At 39.6% G+C, this 14,470-nt stretch overlaps 1 protein-coding gene across 4 annotated transcripts in view; it reads left to right on the top strand.

The window, feature by feature from the left end:
- The window catches only part of scube2 (signal peptide, CUB domain, EGF-like 2), a 29,788-nt gene that overhangs the window by 6,588 nt on the left and 8,730 nt on the right, over positions 1–14,470 (top strand). For 2 of the 4 annotated variants that reach the window (XM_066647705.1, XM_066647703.1), the window contains exons 6-16: positions 1,406–1,522; positions 3,131–3,220; positions 4,291–4,407; positions 4,899–5,021; positions 5,661–5,777; positions 7,033–7,155; positions 8,006–8,122; positions 8,541–8,630; positions 9,132–9,254; positions 9,926–10,093; positions 10,537–10,743. In XM_066647705.1, the coding sequence (XP_066503802.1) occupies positions 1,406–1,522; positions 3,131–3,220; positions 4,291–4,407; positions 4,899–5,021; positions 5,661–5,777; positions 7,033–7,155; positions 8,006–8,122; positions 8,541–8,630; positions 9,132–9,254; positions 9,926–10,093; positions 10,537–10,743 (1,392 nt within the window). The remainder of the gene's footprint in view (positions 1–1,405; positions 1,523–3,130; positions 3,221–4,290; positions 4,408–4,898; positions 5,022–5,660; positions 5,778–7,032; positions 7,156–8,005; positions 8,123–8,540; positions 8,631–9,131; positions 9,255–9,925; positions 10,094–10,536; positions 10,744–14,470) is intronic. The other 2 variants (XM_066647704.1, XM_066647706.1) reach the window with 2 other exon arrangements.

The raw sequence follows: 14,470 nt of genomic DNA, 5'->3' as shown, positions 1-14,470 counted from the left end.
ATTGGATAAGAGGTTACAGACAATGAATGAAAGGGTCTAGAAGACTTTCTGAATGCCATGCATGTAAGGAAATTAATAAAAATAAAACCTTAATAAAATAAGATAATTTCAGTGGAACAGCATTTCTTTGGTCAACAGAGGGTCAGGACAGTGACTACTTTCCTGCTCTCAGGAAAGATGGGTAGCCTCTGAAAAAATATCTTGAGCAAGTGTCAATGTATGGGGTCAAAAACACTAACAAAACTTGGAAAAAAAAAGTGAAACACTTTTTAAAAGTCGGATGATATGCAGTAATTGAGTAGTATTTGTTTTTATTACTTTGAACTGAATGTATACTAAGACACATGAGAGAATGTGTTCAGCAGTGGCGGATGCTGGTCTTTCAAGGAGGGGAAGCTCAATTTCGGCCTACATCATAAAATGTGTCGGTTTATTTATACGTAAATTCTACCCTCCGTTCCTTTTCAAGAAAATGATCTGTGACCCTGTCGTACCAACAAGGCGTCTTTTCCAGGGACTTGACTAGTGTCCTCTCAATGGCCAGCAGAGCTAGGCTGCTTAAACGGCCTTGGTTCATGTGAAGTGTGTCCGCCTGTGAGTGCTTTGGGACGGTGGAGGGGCTCAGCAGCACCCGCTGGACAGAAACTGTGATAGAAGTCAGAAAGAGTGATAGAAGTCAGTCTCCAAACACAAGCAGCTACAAAAACCCCACCAGAAATAGAAGCTTGATATGTCGCTAGTTGTTTTTAACAAAGAAAATGCCGCTAAGAGGTTTAAGAAAGTCTCTGGTTCAACGCAGAACAGAACGAAAATGTAATGCTCCCTCGGATCTTTACACCAAAGGGTCGCTGATTCGCTCATTTTGCTGTCAATCAAAAAGGGATTCAGCCTCAGACAGATCATCCAATCATCATGCAGAAGCTGAGCGTCCGGGCCAGCTGAGGCCAGCCCCCTGCCCCGTAGACCCCCAGAGACGCTGAGCGTCCAATGGGCGGGGCAAAGCCCAGCATTTATCCAATCACTCGTCTCGTTTCCTTGCACTTCGCTGCTTCGCTATTGAACTCTGTGGACGCTCAGCGTCCGCACTGTTTAAAACACTGTGAATCTGCGCGAATGATTGAGAGGAAAGCTGCGTCTTTACCAGTGATAAGAATTCTGAACTGATTCTGAACAAACGTTAATCGCGTTGTAGTGCATATTTATTCAATGTTGTGTACACACAACAGTATATATTTGATCACTTATTTTTTGACATTTTAGGGGAAGTGAGCTTCCCTTGCAGTCTTAGAGCAATCGCCACTGGTGTTCAGTCAGCTATAGTTATATGCAACCAAATGTTTAGTAAGTCAAACAAGGATTGCTGCAGTAAAAAAAAAAATTAACTTTGACAATGTTTTCTGTCTAGTGACCTGTAACCACGGCAACGGTGGATGCCAACACATTTGTGAAGACACAAACCAGGGGCCGGTGTGCAGGTGTCATGCCAGGTACACACTGCAGGTCGATGGACGCTCCTGTAAAGGTAAGGGTCTGATCAATTCTTTGACTGTAAATTATATCGATTTTAACGTGTTGTAGCTGTCCAAAAATAAACACGAATCTCTAAAACAGTAACTTTATAGAAGACACTTAAGTTTACTTAGAGATTTTGGAGCATTTTATTAAAAACATTGTTGGTCTATTGTGAAGTAAAGATCAGCTGATGTGTTCTAATGATATAAAACACAACGTTTATTGGATTATATTTTGAGAATGAAAAATTTAATAATACCAAACTTTAATTAAAAAGAATTAAAGCTGATTCAAAACGCTGGCTTACAAGGTAGTTATTCTCATCAAATTTAGATTAAAATTTTAATGAAAGAAAGTAATGACTTAAATCACATTGTTGCACAACTTAATAACGACTCTAGGGCTGTGAAACTGGTGTTCTGTGTAGCTACATTCCGTGCCATAATAAGTGGTATTGATTTTTCCACAACACAGTTTCACAATTGAACTGTTACACCTCTTAAAGGGACATTCTCAGTGCTTCACTTTATGGAAACTTAAGTCGACTGTATCTTGACAAGTCTTTGTAGCTGTTATATAATCCTTCTGTTTCCAAACAGAGCAGGTGATTGGGATTTTGTGAACACACACAAACACACACACACACCACCCCCATGCACTTTTTAGATGAGATCAGATAGTGAGAGGCAACAGCTGGAGCCTGCAGGCTGTGTCTCCTCACCACAAGCAAGTGTGTGTGAGGTCTGCGTTTATCACAGAGCCTCGTCTCTCCCTCCGTCCTACCAGCATTGTCCTCGACTTTGCTCTCTCCTCGTTATCTTCCTCGCACATACAGCGGCAAGATCATGATTCACATATAAACACTGAGCCAACCATCAGGGAGGTCCGCTGTGAAGCAGATCTGAATGGCGGAGGTGAATTATCTGTTCGGACAGTTGAGCACAGATCAGTTCTGGTGATTATAGGCACTCATATCCCAATGACATAAACAAGCCACGAGCTGCATTTTGAAAACATGGCTATTGAATGTAAATTGGTCCACCCCTCAGATCTCTTAAACAAAGTCATTATTTCTAGGCAAGTGAATTTGCTCTGTGGTGGTCCTGTGGGTGTCCTGACCATCGAAGAGCAGGGTGAAAGGGGGCAAGCAAGTATGCAGAACGCTGTCCACCCTGTTAGACACACCTACCTTGTTGGTCCAACTTCTAGATGTAAAGTCAGACAGTAGTTTCTGTTGCTGCATAGTTTGTGTTGGTTTGTGTGGCTCATTAGTGGATGCATGTTGGATGCAGAATGCTGTTGGCTGGATATTTTCGGTTGTTGGACTATTCTCAGTTCAGCAGTGACACAGGGCTTTAAAAACCCTAGCAGCCCTGCTGTGTCTGTGTCATTTCAACACAACACACATCACCGTCTTGTCAGTGATTGATCTCAGGGATCATTACTGAAGATTGTTTCCACTGAATTCAGAATGAACTTTTCCATTTAATGTAATACGTTTTTTACAGTTTTATTCAATTTAATGCAATTATTTTATAAATACTTGTGAATTCACAAGAAAAATTGCATAAGCTGTTCTGTTTCAGTGCTCTAATGACCTGTTCTCTCTCCCTTTCAGAAAGAGATGAAGGGGCCACCACTGCATCAGACCACAATGCCACTTCCCTTGCAGAGGTGGACAAACGTGTCAAGCGGCGCCTTCTCATGGGTAAAATAATAAGCCAAATGAATTAGCCATTCAACATTTACCCAGGATTCTGTTCTAATCCTGTTGTTGTAGCTTCGGTCAGTGTCCCAAAGTAAACAATAAGAAGAATGTGAAAGAGTTCCATTTAATCCCAATGTAAACCATTAGGTGTTTCAGTAGCAACCAAGAAAACTCAGGCCAAATCGAGCGTCTTGTGTAAATATAGAGGAGTATTTCCTGGCTGTGCTGGGCATTCCTCAGGCTTTGAAGCAAACTGTGAAATGGCTGAGAATCCGCGCTTTTGCACCTTAGATCCTGCTCCTGTAAAATCCACCCTGGTGACGGTGTGGTACATTTTCGCGTTTTGCTGTGTGGATTGAGATGGAGGAGACCTGCTGTAGACCAGGGCCTTGCTCAGTTACTGACACCGAGATTCTTATTTCTGCATTAGTATAATACCGTGTAATGCAAATATTCAAATGCCAAAGTCATTCATTAATTCATTCATTGTCTGTAACCACTTATCCAGTTAAGGGTTACGGTGGGTCCGGAGCCTACCTAGAAACACTGGGTGCAAGGTGGGAACACACCCTGCAGGGGGCGCCAGTTCTTTGCAGGGCAACACACACCCACATATTCACACACACACACTCACACCCATGGGCAGCCAGTCCACCTACCAAGGTATGTTTTTTGGACCGTGGGAGGAAACCGGAGCACCCGGAGGAAACCCACACGGACACAGGGAGAACACACCAACTCCTCACTGAAAGTCACCCGGGGTGGGGCTCGAACACACATCCCCAGGACCTAGAGTACAAGGCCAAAACATAAATATATTTGTCAAAGTCAGTGCTAGTACGTAAACTACAAAGAGACTACAGAAAATGGATTTAACTGTTTTCTCAATTTTATACAAAGAAAAATAAATTTCAGTTAAGAATCTGATCAAGTTCAAAGTCTTAAGTATACCAGAATGGTAAACTGCTGCATTTTCAACATTAGATTGGTTAAAATTTGTTTTAATAGATCTATGATCATGTCTTTCTAGATTTCAATTTTGTGCTTATAAAGTTCTATTTTTTTTACAGAGACTTGCGCTGTAAACAACGGAGGCTGTGACAGCACATGCAAGGACACGTCCACGGGGGTCCGCTGCAGCTGTCCAGTGGGCTTCACTCTTCAACCGGATGGCAAAACCTGCAAAGGTCTGAGCCACAGATATTAACCAACTACTAAGCTACAAAAAATGTTATTAAATGAAAACATATTAAATGTGATCTGCATATGTAGTTGTCATTGTACAGTGATTCTGAGTAAAACTCTTATGGACTAAAGATGTTTAATAAAAAGGATAATATTTGTTACATATAATTAAAATAATATAGACTCATTCTAGATGTTTGTTTGTTTTAAATGATTTGATCTGAATAAATATTCTGGACTATGTAGTTTTTGCAGAATTTTCAATTTCTCAAACCTAGTAAAATTTTCTAATCATGAGTCACTCTCACTTTACAGAATGCTTTTAAACATGTGAAAAATAACTAACAATTAGTTGAATGCTTGTAAAATATTATTACAAAAACCTCCTAATGTAAAATATTAAGTATATTGACTAGATTTGAGCTGACTAAAGATATATTTGCAGTGTATTGTGTGGCTGAGGTGCTGTTGTATTTGTGCTTGTTGGTTTCAGACATAGATGAATGTGAATTCCACAATGGAGGCTGTGACCACTTCTGCAGGAACACGGTTGGAAGCTTTGAGTGTAGCTGCCGCAAAGGCTTCAAGCTGTTGACGGATGAGCGTTCATGCCAGGGTAAACTTCTTTCAACTATTCTTGTCAGATAAACTATTATTTCATAATTTTTGAAATGCACAGGATATTTCTGGCAATGTTTTTTTACATATTTGAACTTAACTCCTATCTCTGAATATTATTTTCAAATCTATCTGTTCACGAAAAATGTTCATGTTCATGAAAAATTAAACAAATCTAGTGAAATCTAATTCAAATCCAATGGTCCGATCACTGAAACAGTTTGGAAAACTGATTTGATAAAAGGATCTGAACTTCCCATCACTATTCTCCTCCAGCCACTGCTCCAGCACAGGGACCTGAGTGGGGGCTGGTGTGGTGTGTAGCACTGGGAGATAAGACAGGGTGGGAGTTTTAACAGTGCCAGTATCGACTTGCAGGATTCCTTTGAAGATCCTTAACATGAGCAAAGCATAAAGGCTCTAAGAATACATTTTCGTAAAGCATACAGACTCCACACCCTCCTCGGTGCAAACGCTTTGAGGAATGCAACTCTCCCTGTTATTATTAACCATGACTTGGATTGTCCCTTTCATATTCAATATTTGATGTTAGAACCCCAAATGAGTCTGTGTTGACTTGACAACTAGGTATAATTACATTGTACTGAACATATATATATATTTTGCCTAATTATAGATATCGACGAGTGCTTCTTTGAGAGGACCTGTGACCATACTTGTGTGAACTCCCCTGGGAGCTTTCAGTGTGTATGCAACAAGGGATACACACTCTATGGGCTTACACACTGTGGAGGTAGGACTGGTTGGCATATTCTCTATGATTGCATGTTTATGTCACCTTTTTTAAAGCAGTGATTAGCAATTTAAGAGATAATAAGAGAGCAGCCCAAGTGCTGAATTAACTTAAACACTTTTAATGCATTTAAAAGATGATGGGAAAGATGGAGGTAAACAGCAAGCACGCCGAAGTGTTTTAGAAGGGTCTAGGGCTTTATGATTTGGGTGAAGTATTTAATTGCAATTTTTCAAACAAATATTGCAATCAATATTTCTTGCTCAGGCTTGCTTTTCTAGGTTTGAATACTGAATGTACCGTGACAGACTATTTATTAATTAGTTTGTGTTGTGCTGTCACATGGGTGTTCAGTTGCTGATTGGTCCATCTCATCAACAGGAGGGAGACTAGCTCTGTGAATCTGAAATAAATTCTATGGACTATAGGCTATAATAAAATATCTGCTTTTGTAATCATTGTACAATGATATAGAAAAAAAATCATGTTCATTTTGACTTATTGTGAGAAAGACAATAGGACTAATGTCATACACAATTTGATTTATGCCGAAGTTTGTATATAGATATGACACAACATTCCTAAAGAGGTAACACATCCATGCCACTTTGAGACTGGTGACCAAAGGTCTGCCTAATGAGAACTTATAGCACATTTTAAAATATCAAAAATATAGAATAGATTATTTGTTTTATTTCAGTATAAAACTTGACAAAGTGTATTTTTTTGTTTGTTTAATGTAGGGATAAATGTCTGAATGTTAGACTAAACAGAACGTTCAGAACTAGAGCAACTCAAAAGAAGAGAAGCAGTCATTAACTGTCATCCAACAGTTCTGCATTCCTGCAAGGCTTAGTGTCACCCTCAGTCCGATATGCTAACATCTTTCCTTAAAAAGCACCAGACTAGGTGTCTACTCTTCTGTGAAGGGTTTGAAATTTAGAATATTGCTGTGAGGGTTTGATTACATTTATTCACAAGATCATCAGTGATGTCAGATGATGGTGTTGAATGATTAGCTTTGGGTTACACACACTACTCCAAACAGCTCCATCAGTTCAGATAATACTGTTCCACTGCTCAATGCTGCAGGGGTCGGGTTTGCTTTTTTACTCTACGCTTGACATTGGGCCATTTCATTTTATGCTCGTCTATGGAGAAAACATATGCACAAATTTAAATATGTTTTCTGCAGTTTTGTTCATTCTAAGGGTGGTCTACACAGATTTATAAAAGTTTTCCCTTCTGCTCTTAGATATAAATGAATGCAGTGTAAACAACGGAGGATGTAGACACGTTTGTGAGAACACCATGGGTGGCTTCCAGTGTCACTGCCAATCTGGCTACAGACTGCACTGGAACAAGAAGGACTGTGTTGGTAAGATGCCCAGCAGATTTGGGCTTGTTTTATCTGATTGGTATTGGCCCTTTGGGGTCTGTTTGTGTTTGATCAAGCTGCAGTTACACTCATACCACAAAAATATGATTTTAAGAATTAAGCATTTTAAATCTAGTCAGTATATAGCATTTATGATATTGTTGTAAGAATATTGTGAGCATTCATCTTATTTCCACACATCTTTGTCTTGTTGTAAATTTGGTCTGGAGAACGGGTCTTAATTTTGCTGCCATGTATTTCAGTATATAATGTAAATCATGTAACATTCTGCCAAAATAAAATCCATTACTTTCTCAAATGGAGTAGGAATGTTTTGGAAAAAAGTTGAATAGTTTTACGATATTCTTACTTCAAATCTTATAATGAGAAATATCAGATATGTTGACTAGTTTAAAGATGTTTTGCCATTCAACCTGCCTTTTTCCATTTCTGTGAGCTAAAAACAGGAGATACTTTCAATGGTCACTTTCTTGAACTTCCTTTGCCTCTTCCAACAGACATCTCAAAATACTAACTTGAAAAATACTACATTGAAATCGTTTGCCTATTCTACCTATACCTTGTACTGGAAAACTTCCTCTTAATTCTGCAGTTGCTCCCAAAGGCAGCAAACTAGGTCCAGAAAGTAAAAATCGTTCCCAGAATTTTGTTTCTACAGCCCTGACACCTTCGAGGCTGCTTTGAGATGGTTAGAGAAGCAGGGATTTGGAATGAAATCCTGGAGAAGATATTTACATCTGCCACCTCTGGCTGCTCCTCAATTCCTAGCCCAGCCTGGGTCTTTCCCTGTGTGCTTATCCTCAAGTTTGCTGTGATCTTGTACATTCAGAATCAGAAGGGTCTCCAGGGACTGTAGCCTTGGCCAAACCTACCCTCAACTGCAACAAACATGGAGGAGCGGAGCACTGCTACCTCACCTGCCAATCACAAGTCAACATCAGCAGTGGTGAGTGATACTGCTCAGAAAGGTAAACCAGCTAAAACAACAGAAATGAGCACAGCAATAAATCCCTGTATAAAGTAATGGCAGTATGTCAAGAGTATCAGACAGCAATGGAAAATGGCAGTGTGATTCCATTTACAGCTCTGTAGATATACAGAATTACTTTTTTTAGGCACAATAAAATTCCCAAATAATAAGCTTTTTGTTCAGGTATTTCTCAAAACAAAACCAGTGTTTTTAAAGCTATAATCAACGATTAGCAATAATTGAAAAAACATTTGAAAGAACAAACATATATTAACAATTTCAAAAAGGCCTCTATTGTGCAAAATAAAAAATGTTATTTCCATTGTCAGTGATTAGCACCACAGTTGTTTGTCACACATTAACACTGCTCCTGTCTGGTATCTTGCCTGTGTAGGAGCTGAGGATTCCTATACAGTGACCTGTGGACTGCCCTTGCCAGTTCTAGCTGGTGGACTGGGTAATGACAGCAGTTTTCATTGCCCAGGTTAGCAATCCACCGTCACACTTTCACTTCTTACTGCTTTTCTGTGACATGGTGAAGTGTACAAAACATTTAACAGGTCTACAGTACTGTTATATAACATTGTACTTAGTTTTCCTCACAACATCCTCCATTTAACTATCCTCCGTGTGTTTTCAAATTTAAGGCATGGTTAGTGGTACAAGACCTAGCTTCACTGACATCCGATAGTGTGAAAGTGTGGTTGTGTTAGAATGAGTGGGAGTGTGGTGCACTTTGATAGATTGGCACCTTGTCCAAGGTGTCCTATCCTGTGTCCAGTGATTACAGTTATGTCCCAGAGCCACCTCAGTGTTATTGCAGAAGATGAATGAATGATGGTTTAGCTCTAAAAAGCATTCTTTAAATGCAGATTAGTCACAAAAAAGACATTTAGAAAGGTACACACACAAATACACACACAATGTTAAATAAAATGGAGATGTTGCTGTTTCACTAAAAGGTTGCTCCCTCTGTTTCCTCCAGGTTCAGACCCTTTCTGTGCACACAGGATAAAAACTGTGGCCACTTTTAAATCAGGCCCAGGGAAGTGCAGTCTGAAACGGAGTCAGGATAAATTTACTGAAAGCTTCAACACTGCTCTCTCAGGTAGAATTCTGCCACCAAATACAAGTTTTAGACACTGTCAGACAGTTTTTGCAGAGTTTGGTCTAAGTGTTATGTGAGGTTAACTATGGCCACACTCTCAACAGAGTTTGGTGTTCCTAGTGTTACATTAAATAGAGTATGAAGCTGTAAAGGTGTTTTGTTAAATTAATAATACACAGTGAAAGATGATGATTTTTGCTAATGAACAATCTTTCTTTGCAGAAGAAGTACTGAATGAAATGATTTATCATAGGTGTTTTATTATACTTGTGTTTTGAAGGCACTCAAGGCATCGCATTATAGTGAATTTACCTCTTGGTCATTAAAGCAGAACTAGGTTTTTTTTATTTATTTATTATTTTTTTTTAACCATAAAATTATAATTTCAATATCATTGTGGTGTAATAGGAGAATAGAGACTCTGTTTTTGCTGCTCAGGGCTCAGCACTGCAGATACTGCACTATGTAACAGGTATTATATTAGTAATATTGGTGGGCAGGAAGAGAACCCCCCCCCCGATTCCCTTTTGAGTTTAGGACAGAGCTGGAAAACTTAACTCTGTACCTTTGCCCAGGAGCTTGCGTAGTGTTGTTATCAAATATTATAATATCATATTATTGATCAACAATTCACTTCCATATCATTCTTATTGTTTTGTCTGTTTCTCTAGACAAGAAGCCCTTGCCTACAGAGAATGTTCAGTTCAGTTTTGTGAAGCTGCACTGCAGCTCCTCAGGTCGTCGGCTGCGCAGTCGACACGGACGAAAAGCTGGTGAGGACGAGGGCTCATCCATCACAGCCCAGTTCGAGCTGGACCTGAACCTAGAGGAGGTAACAGGTTGGTTTCGCTGCCGTGTCTGCATATTCTCTTCACTACATTAAACCCAGCCTCTGCTTCTCTGCATTCATTTCATCGCCGTCATATGAAACCCTGTGCCACTTCCATAATTTGAAAATTTTATTAAAAAAAAAAAAAACTGGATTAGATAATGTTATGCCTTTCCCTAAAAAAGGTACCTTTTCTGAGAGCAAATACACAGTCCAGTTTTCATATGACTTAGATGATTTGCTACTGAATAATGCTTAGCTTGCTGCTTTATTACTAAAAAATAAACCGACTAGTTTAAGTATCTCCTGTTTTGAGATGTGTTGGGGTGAATTAGGTTCGTGTATGGTGTGCAGATCAGCACTACGGTGCGCTGTGCATGATTTGGGAGTGTGCTATTTGTGTGTATTATCATGTGTCCATGGGCAAGGTTTTGTATCAAGCCTCTTTTTCAGCAGAGGACTGTGACCTGGCATGTGCGAGGCGGCGTTCAGAGAAGCGTCTGAGGAAAACCATCCGGACTCTTCGCAAATCCATCAACAGAGAGCAGTTTCACCTCCACTTTGGCGGTTCAGATTATGAACTGGCTAAGAAACTTTCCCGGCCTTCAGTCACCTCAGAGCACTGTGGTACTGGACAAGTGCTGCTTGACAATAAGTGTGGTGAGTGAGTGGCTGTACTGGACGTAATGTTGTGTAGAACTGATTTGATTTTAAAGCAAAATTATTTAAAGCAGTAGTTTGGTGTAAAATTTAATTTGCGCTAGCAATGCACATGATGTTTATGGCTGATTCTGTGTTCTTTACAATATGTTTATAAACTTTGTTTTATTTTTCAACCAACAAAGAAGTTTAAGCTTAAGAAGTTTTTTGAGCTGCTATTTATGTACTACTGAGGTTGTCTATTAGGAAGGTATTAGGTGTACATATAAGATTTAAAGCATTTTTTGAGTAACGTATAATTGTAATTCACTAATTAATCTTGTGCTTTTGCTATTTGATTGTAACAGTTGGGGAGTGTTAAAAATGACACTTTTAATTTAACAATATATAAAATAAATATTAAGTATTAATGCACTATTTGGACGGCACGGTGGTGCAACATGTGTGGCTGTCACACATATCCAGGGTCGGTTCAAGACCGGCTCAGGGTGACTGCCTGTGAGGAGTTTGTGTTCTCTCTGTGTCAGCGTGGGTTTCCTCCCACAGTCCAAAAACAAATGTTGGTAGGCAGATTGGCTACTGAAAATTGTCCATAGATGTAAGTGTGTGTTGCCCTGCGATCGACTGCTGCCCTCTCCAAGGTGTGTTCCTGCCTTGCACCAAGCTCCGGAACCAACCTCGACCTTGAACTGGATAAGGCGTTAAAGAAAATTAATTAATTAATGAATAATACACGTTCACAATCGTTAACATCTAAATGACCATCTTCAAACCAAAACCCACATGTACCTTTGGATACAATATAATACCAATGAACAAATCGATGCACGTGCTTTTTTTAGGTTATTTTTTGGTTTTGGACAATACAGTAATTTAATTAATCACAATAGTTACCATAAAATGACAGTGTCTGAAGGGAGAATGTCTGAATTCTGAAGTACAATTATAGGTTACACCGTTGGTTCAAAAACCTTTCCTGCAGTGTCTTTTGCTATCAGCTTCTACTGGAATTTATTTTCAACATTGCAATTCATAGCAAAACTACAAATTCGTATTGAACAAAAAATAGTGTCAAATCACATTTTAAAGTGGAATTATTACAAGTGACATGAATTGTGCATTTAAATCATTTACCTTTCTGCAACCCCCTGCAATAGATCTATACCTCCCTACAGGGCCTGTGTTTAACACACACGCACACAAAAACACTATAAAACTTATTTGTACACTTATTATTTTTACTTGGCAGCTTTTTGGGCTCGTTTCTGACTTTCAGTTTAGCCCACCATCCTCTATTGATACTGGAAACTTATGTGGAACCAATAAAGAGTCTTTTTGAATGAAGCTTTTAGTTGATCCATGTTGGCCACAGTACATTACGGCATTTTAAGCACAGGGTGTTTGGAGTGAGAGAGCTGGCATGTGCAGTCTTATAGATGTGCTTCTGGGGGAGTGGAAAGTGGCCCATAGGGCTAGTTCTGGCTCCTGTTTTAGTGAGTTTTTCCAGCTCCATTGCAGGCATGGCTTACATCCACCATGTACAGTATGTCTTCCACTTGGGCCCCAGTCATTCCTGAGCACCTCTGGAATAAAATAAAAGGTTTGAGAAGCCTTGGCGACACAGTTCGTGTGGATGACTCATTGTTTCTGATGAAGATAAGGCACCAGTGCACAGGTCGTTCCCATTCCTTAAGGTTTGTTAGTGACAAAGCTTGAAAGTCCATTGGCCTCTTTTATGATACCATCTTAAGGCTGAAAAGGTCCATTAGCTTTGAAAGGACTATGATCACTGCAAGGATGGTGTTTATCTTCTTAACTTGTGTCCATGACTGTGTCCACTACCTTCTCTGTCCTTTGACAGGGAAGATGGACTTAGTTGAGTTTCTCTCCCTTGAGTCTAATGTATGTATAGTGTTCATAGCTGCTCTAAAGCACCCTGCTCTAGAATGCCCTGTGTTGGCTTGATTTTCTTTCTTTCTGTTGCAGTGGGGGGTTGGGCTGAAAGCGTTTGATCCATTCTAGTTGTGGTTTCTTCTTGAGGCAGATAATAGAGAAGACTGAAGTGGCCATTAAGCAACTTGCATTAATCTTTTTATACAATGGCTTCCAATTCAATTTATAGAAAAGCTGGCCTTAAAAAAAAAAAAAAAAAAAAAAAAAAGGTACATCGTTGTAGATTGTCACAATGTTTCCCACCAATCTTGGGTTGGGTGTGATGTCAGAGCTTTTATCAATGTGGTGTTGTAAAAAAAAAAATGTTGTGATTTGGGTACAGACACAAGACAAAAAAAAAAAAACACTTTTAATACTATGCAATAAGTTATATTATACAAATATATTATACCTATACAATATATAAATAGATTTTTAGCATTGACCACTATTATTACATTGCAGCCAATGATCAGCACATTCATGTGTTTTGTGTCCTGATGTTAGTGTTCAAATCCTGAATATTGCCATTGGCCTGTAATACTAATACCAGTACTACTTCCAACTAGATCAGCTTACAGAGAAAGCTGAGACTTGTTTAAATAGGTTAACAATAAAGCCAGTCTTAGACATCCAGCTATTTTAGAGTACCCACAATAAATCAAATCTATATAATTGGATATAAAGCCTATTTGATATAAAAACATGGTCCTAATAAACTGTTGCTAATTCACACCAGTCCTCTGACTTAACTTTTGTATAATGTAGGATATTAAATGTGTTTATAGACCATTGTCATTGTGAATGCAGGTGATGTGTGGATGTCATGGTGCTAGTCTAATATGGGGAGCCTGTAGCATCATTAGGCAGACTGGAGGATGACTAAGAAGCACAGACGTACAATTTCCAAAAGGCAGCTCAAAGGGAGCTTTAACCCTCCTCTCTAAAAGGAGCTATATTTTTTCCTCTCCGTCACCACCTCCCCCACTGGCTCTGCCTTCACTAAGTGCAGTTTAGCCTTTTCAGTTTGCCCACTCCATTGTAAACCCCAGTGGGGCTTGGAGTGGGTGAGGAAAAATCCCCACATCAGCACAGCCATTGAGGAAGAAAAGGGGTTTATTAGGCCTCTTGAAGGCTTACCCAAGCCCTTGGAAATATGTGCCACTTTGGTTTGCGACTTTCATATTTTGCAGTCTATTCAATATGTAAAAGAATGACAGATTTTTGTCATTTAAACTTGAACTGTGTTCACAACATTGTAAAAATGACTGCTAAAGAACAACAACCAAAACTACAATGAAAATGTATCGTAGAGCTACATCTGAGCTATAGTCCCGCTGAAGTGATGCAAGGTGTTAGTACACACTTCAGTCAGTGGTGCTAAAACATCCTGCTACACTCCAAGATCTAGGAGTAAAGGCAGCCTGTTTGTACAACATTTGCACTTTTTGCTGCCCTCTTTCTGCGTCTAAATGTGGCGCATTATTGTTGGGGTGTTTGTTTTCGTAAGGGAGACGTTTCGGTGGGGATGTTTATTCAAGTGGGCAGTTTAAGTGCCAAATTCCTCCTTAGGAAGGGCCACTCAGTGACCTCAGTCAGTGAACTGCTCGAGAAAATTGACTTCGGCGACACCATGGGAATCAATTATCGTCAGCTGTTCGGGCCCCTGCCTGATGGGGCGCGGGGAGCGATTGGGCTCCCCTCAATGGGGGGATTCACAATCCTGACCCTTTTTATTGGGTTCAGCTCCTTACCGCTGTGATAGCATAGTGTTTGCCTATGTCATCAAATAGGC

This window comes from Hoplias malabaricus, chromosome 16 (genome assembly GCF_029633855.1).
Source record: "Hoplias malabaricus isolate fHopMal1 chromosome 16, fHopMal1.hap1, whole genome shotgun sequence".
In the NCBI taxonomy this organism is placed as follows: Eukaryota; Metazoa; Chordata; class Actinopteri; order Characiformes; family Erythrinidae; genus Hoplias; species Hoplias malabaricus.
The sequence above is the reverse complement of the archived record's forward strand: the minus strand, read 5'-3'. Positions and strand labels throughout refer to the sequence as shown.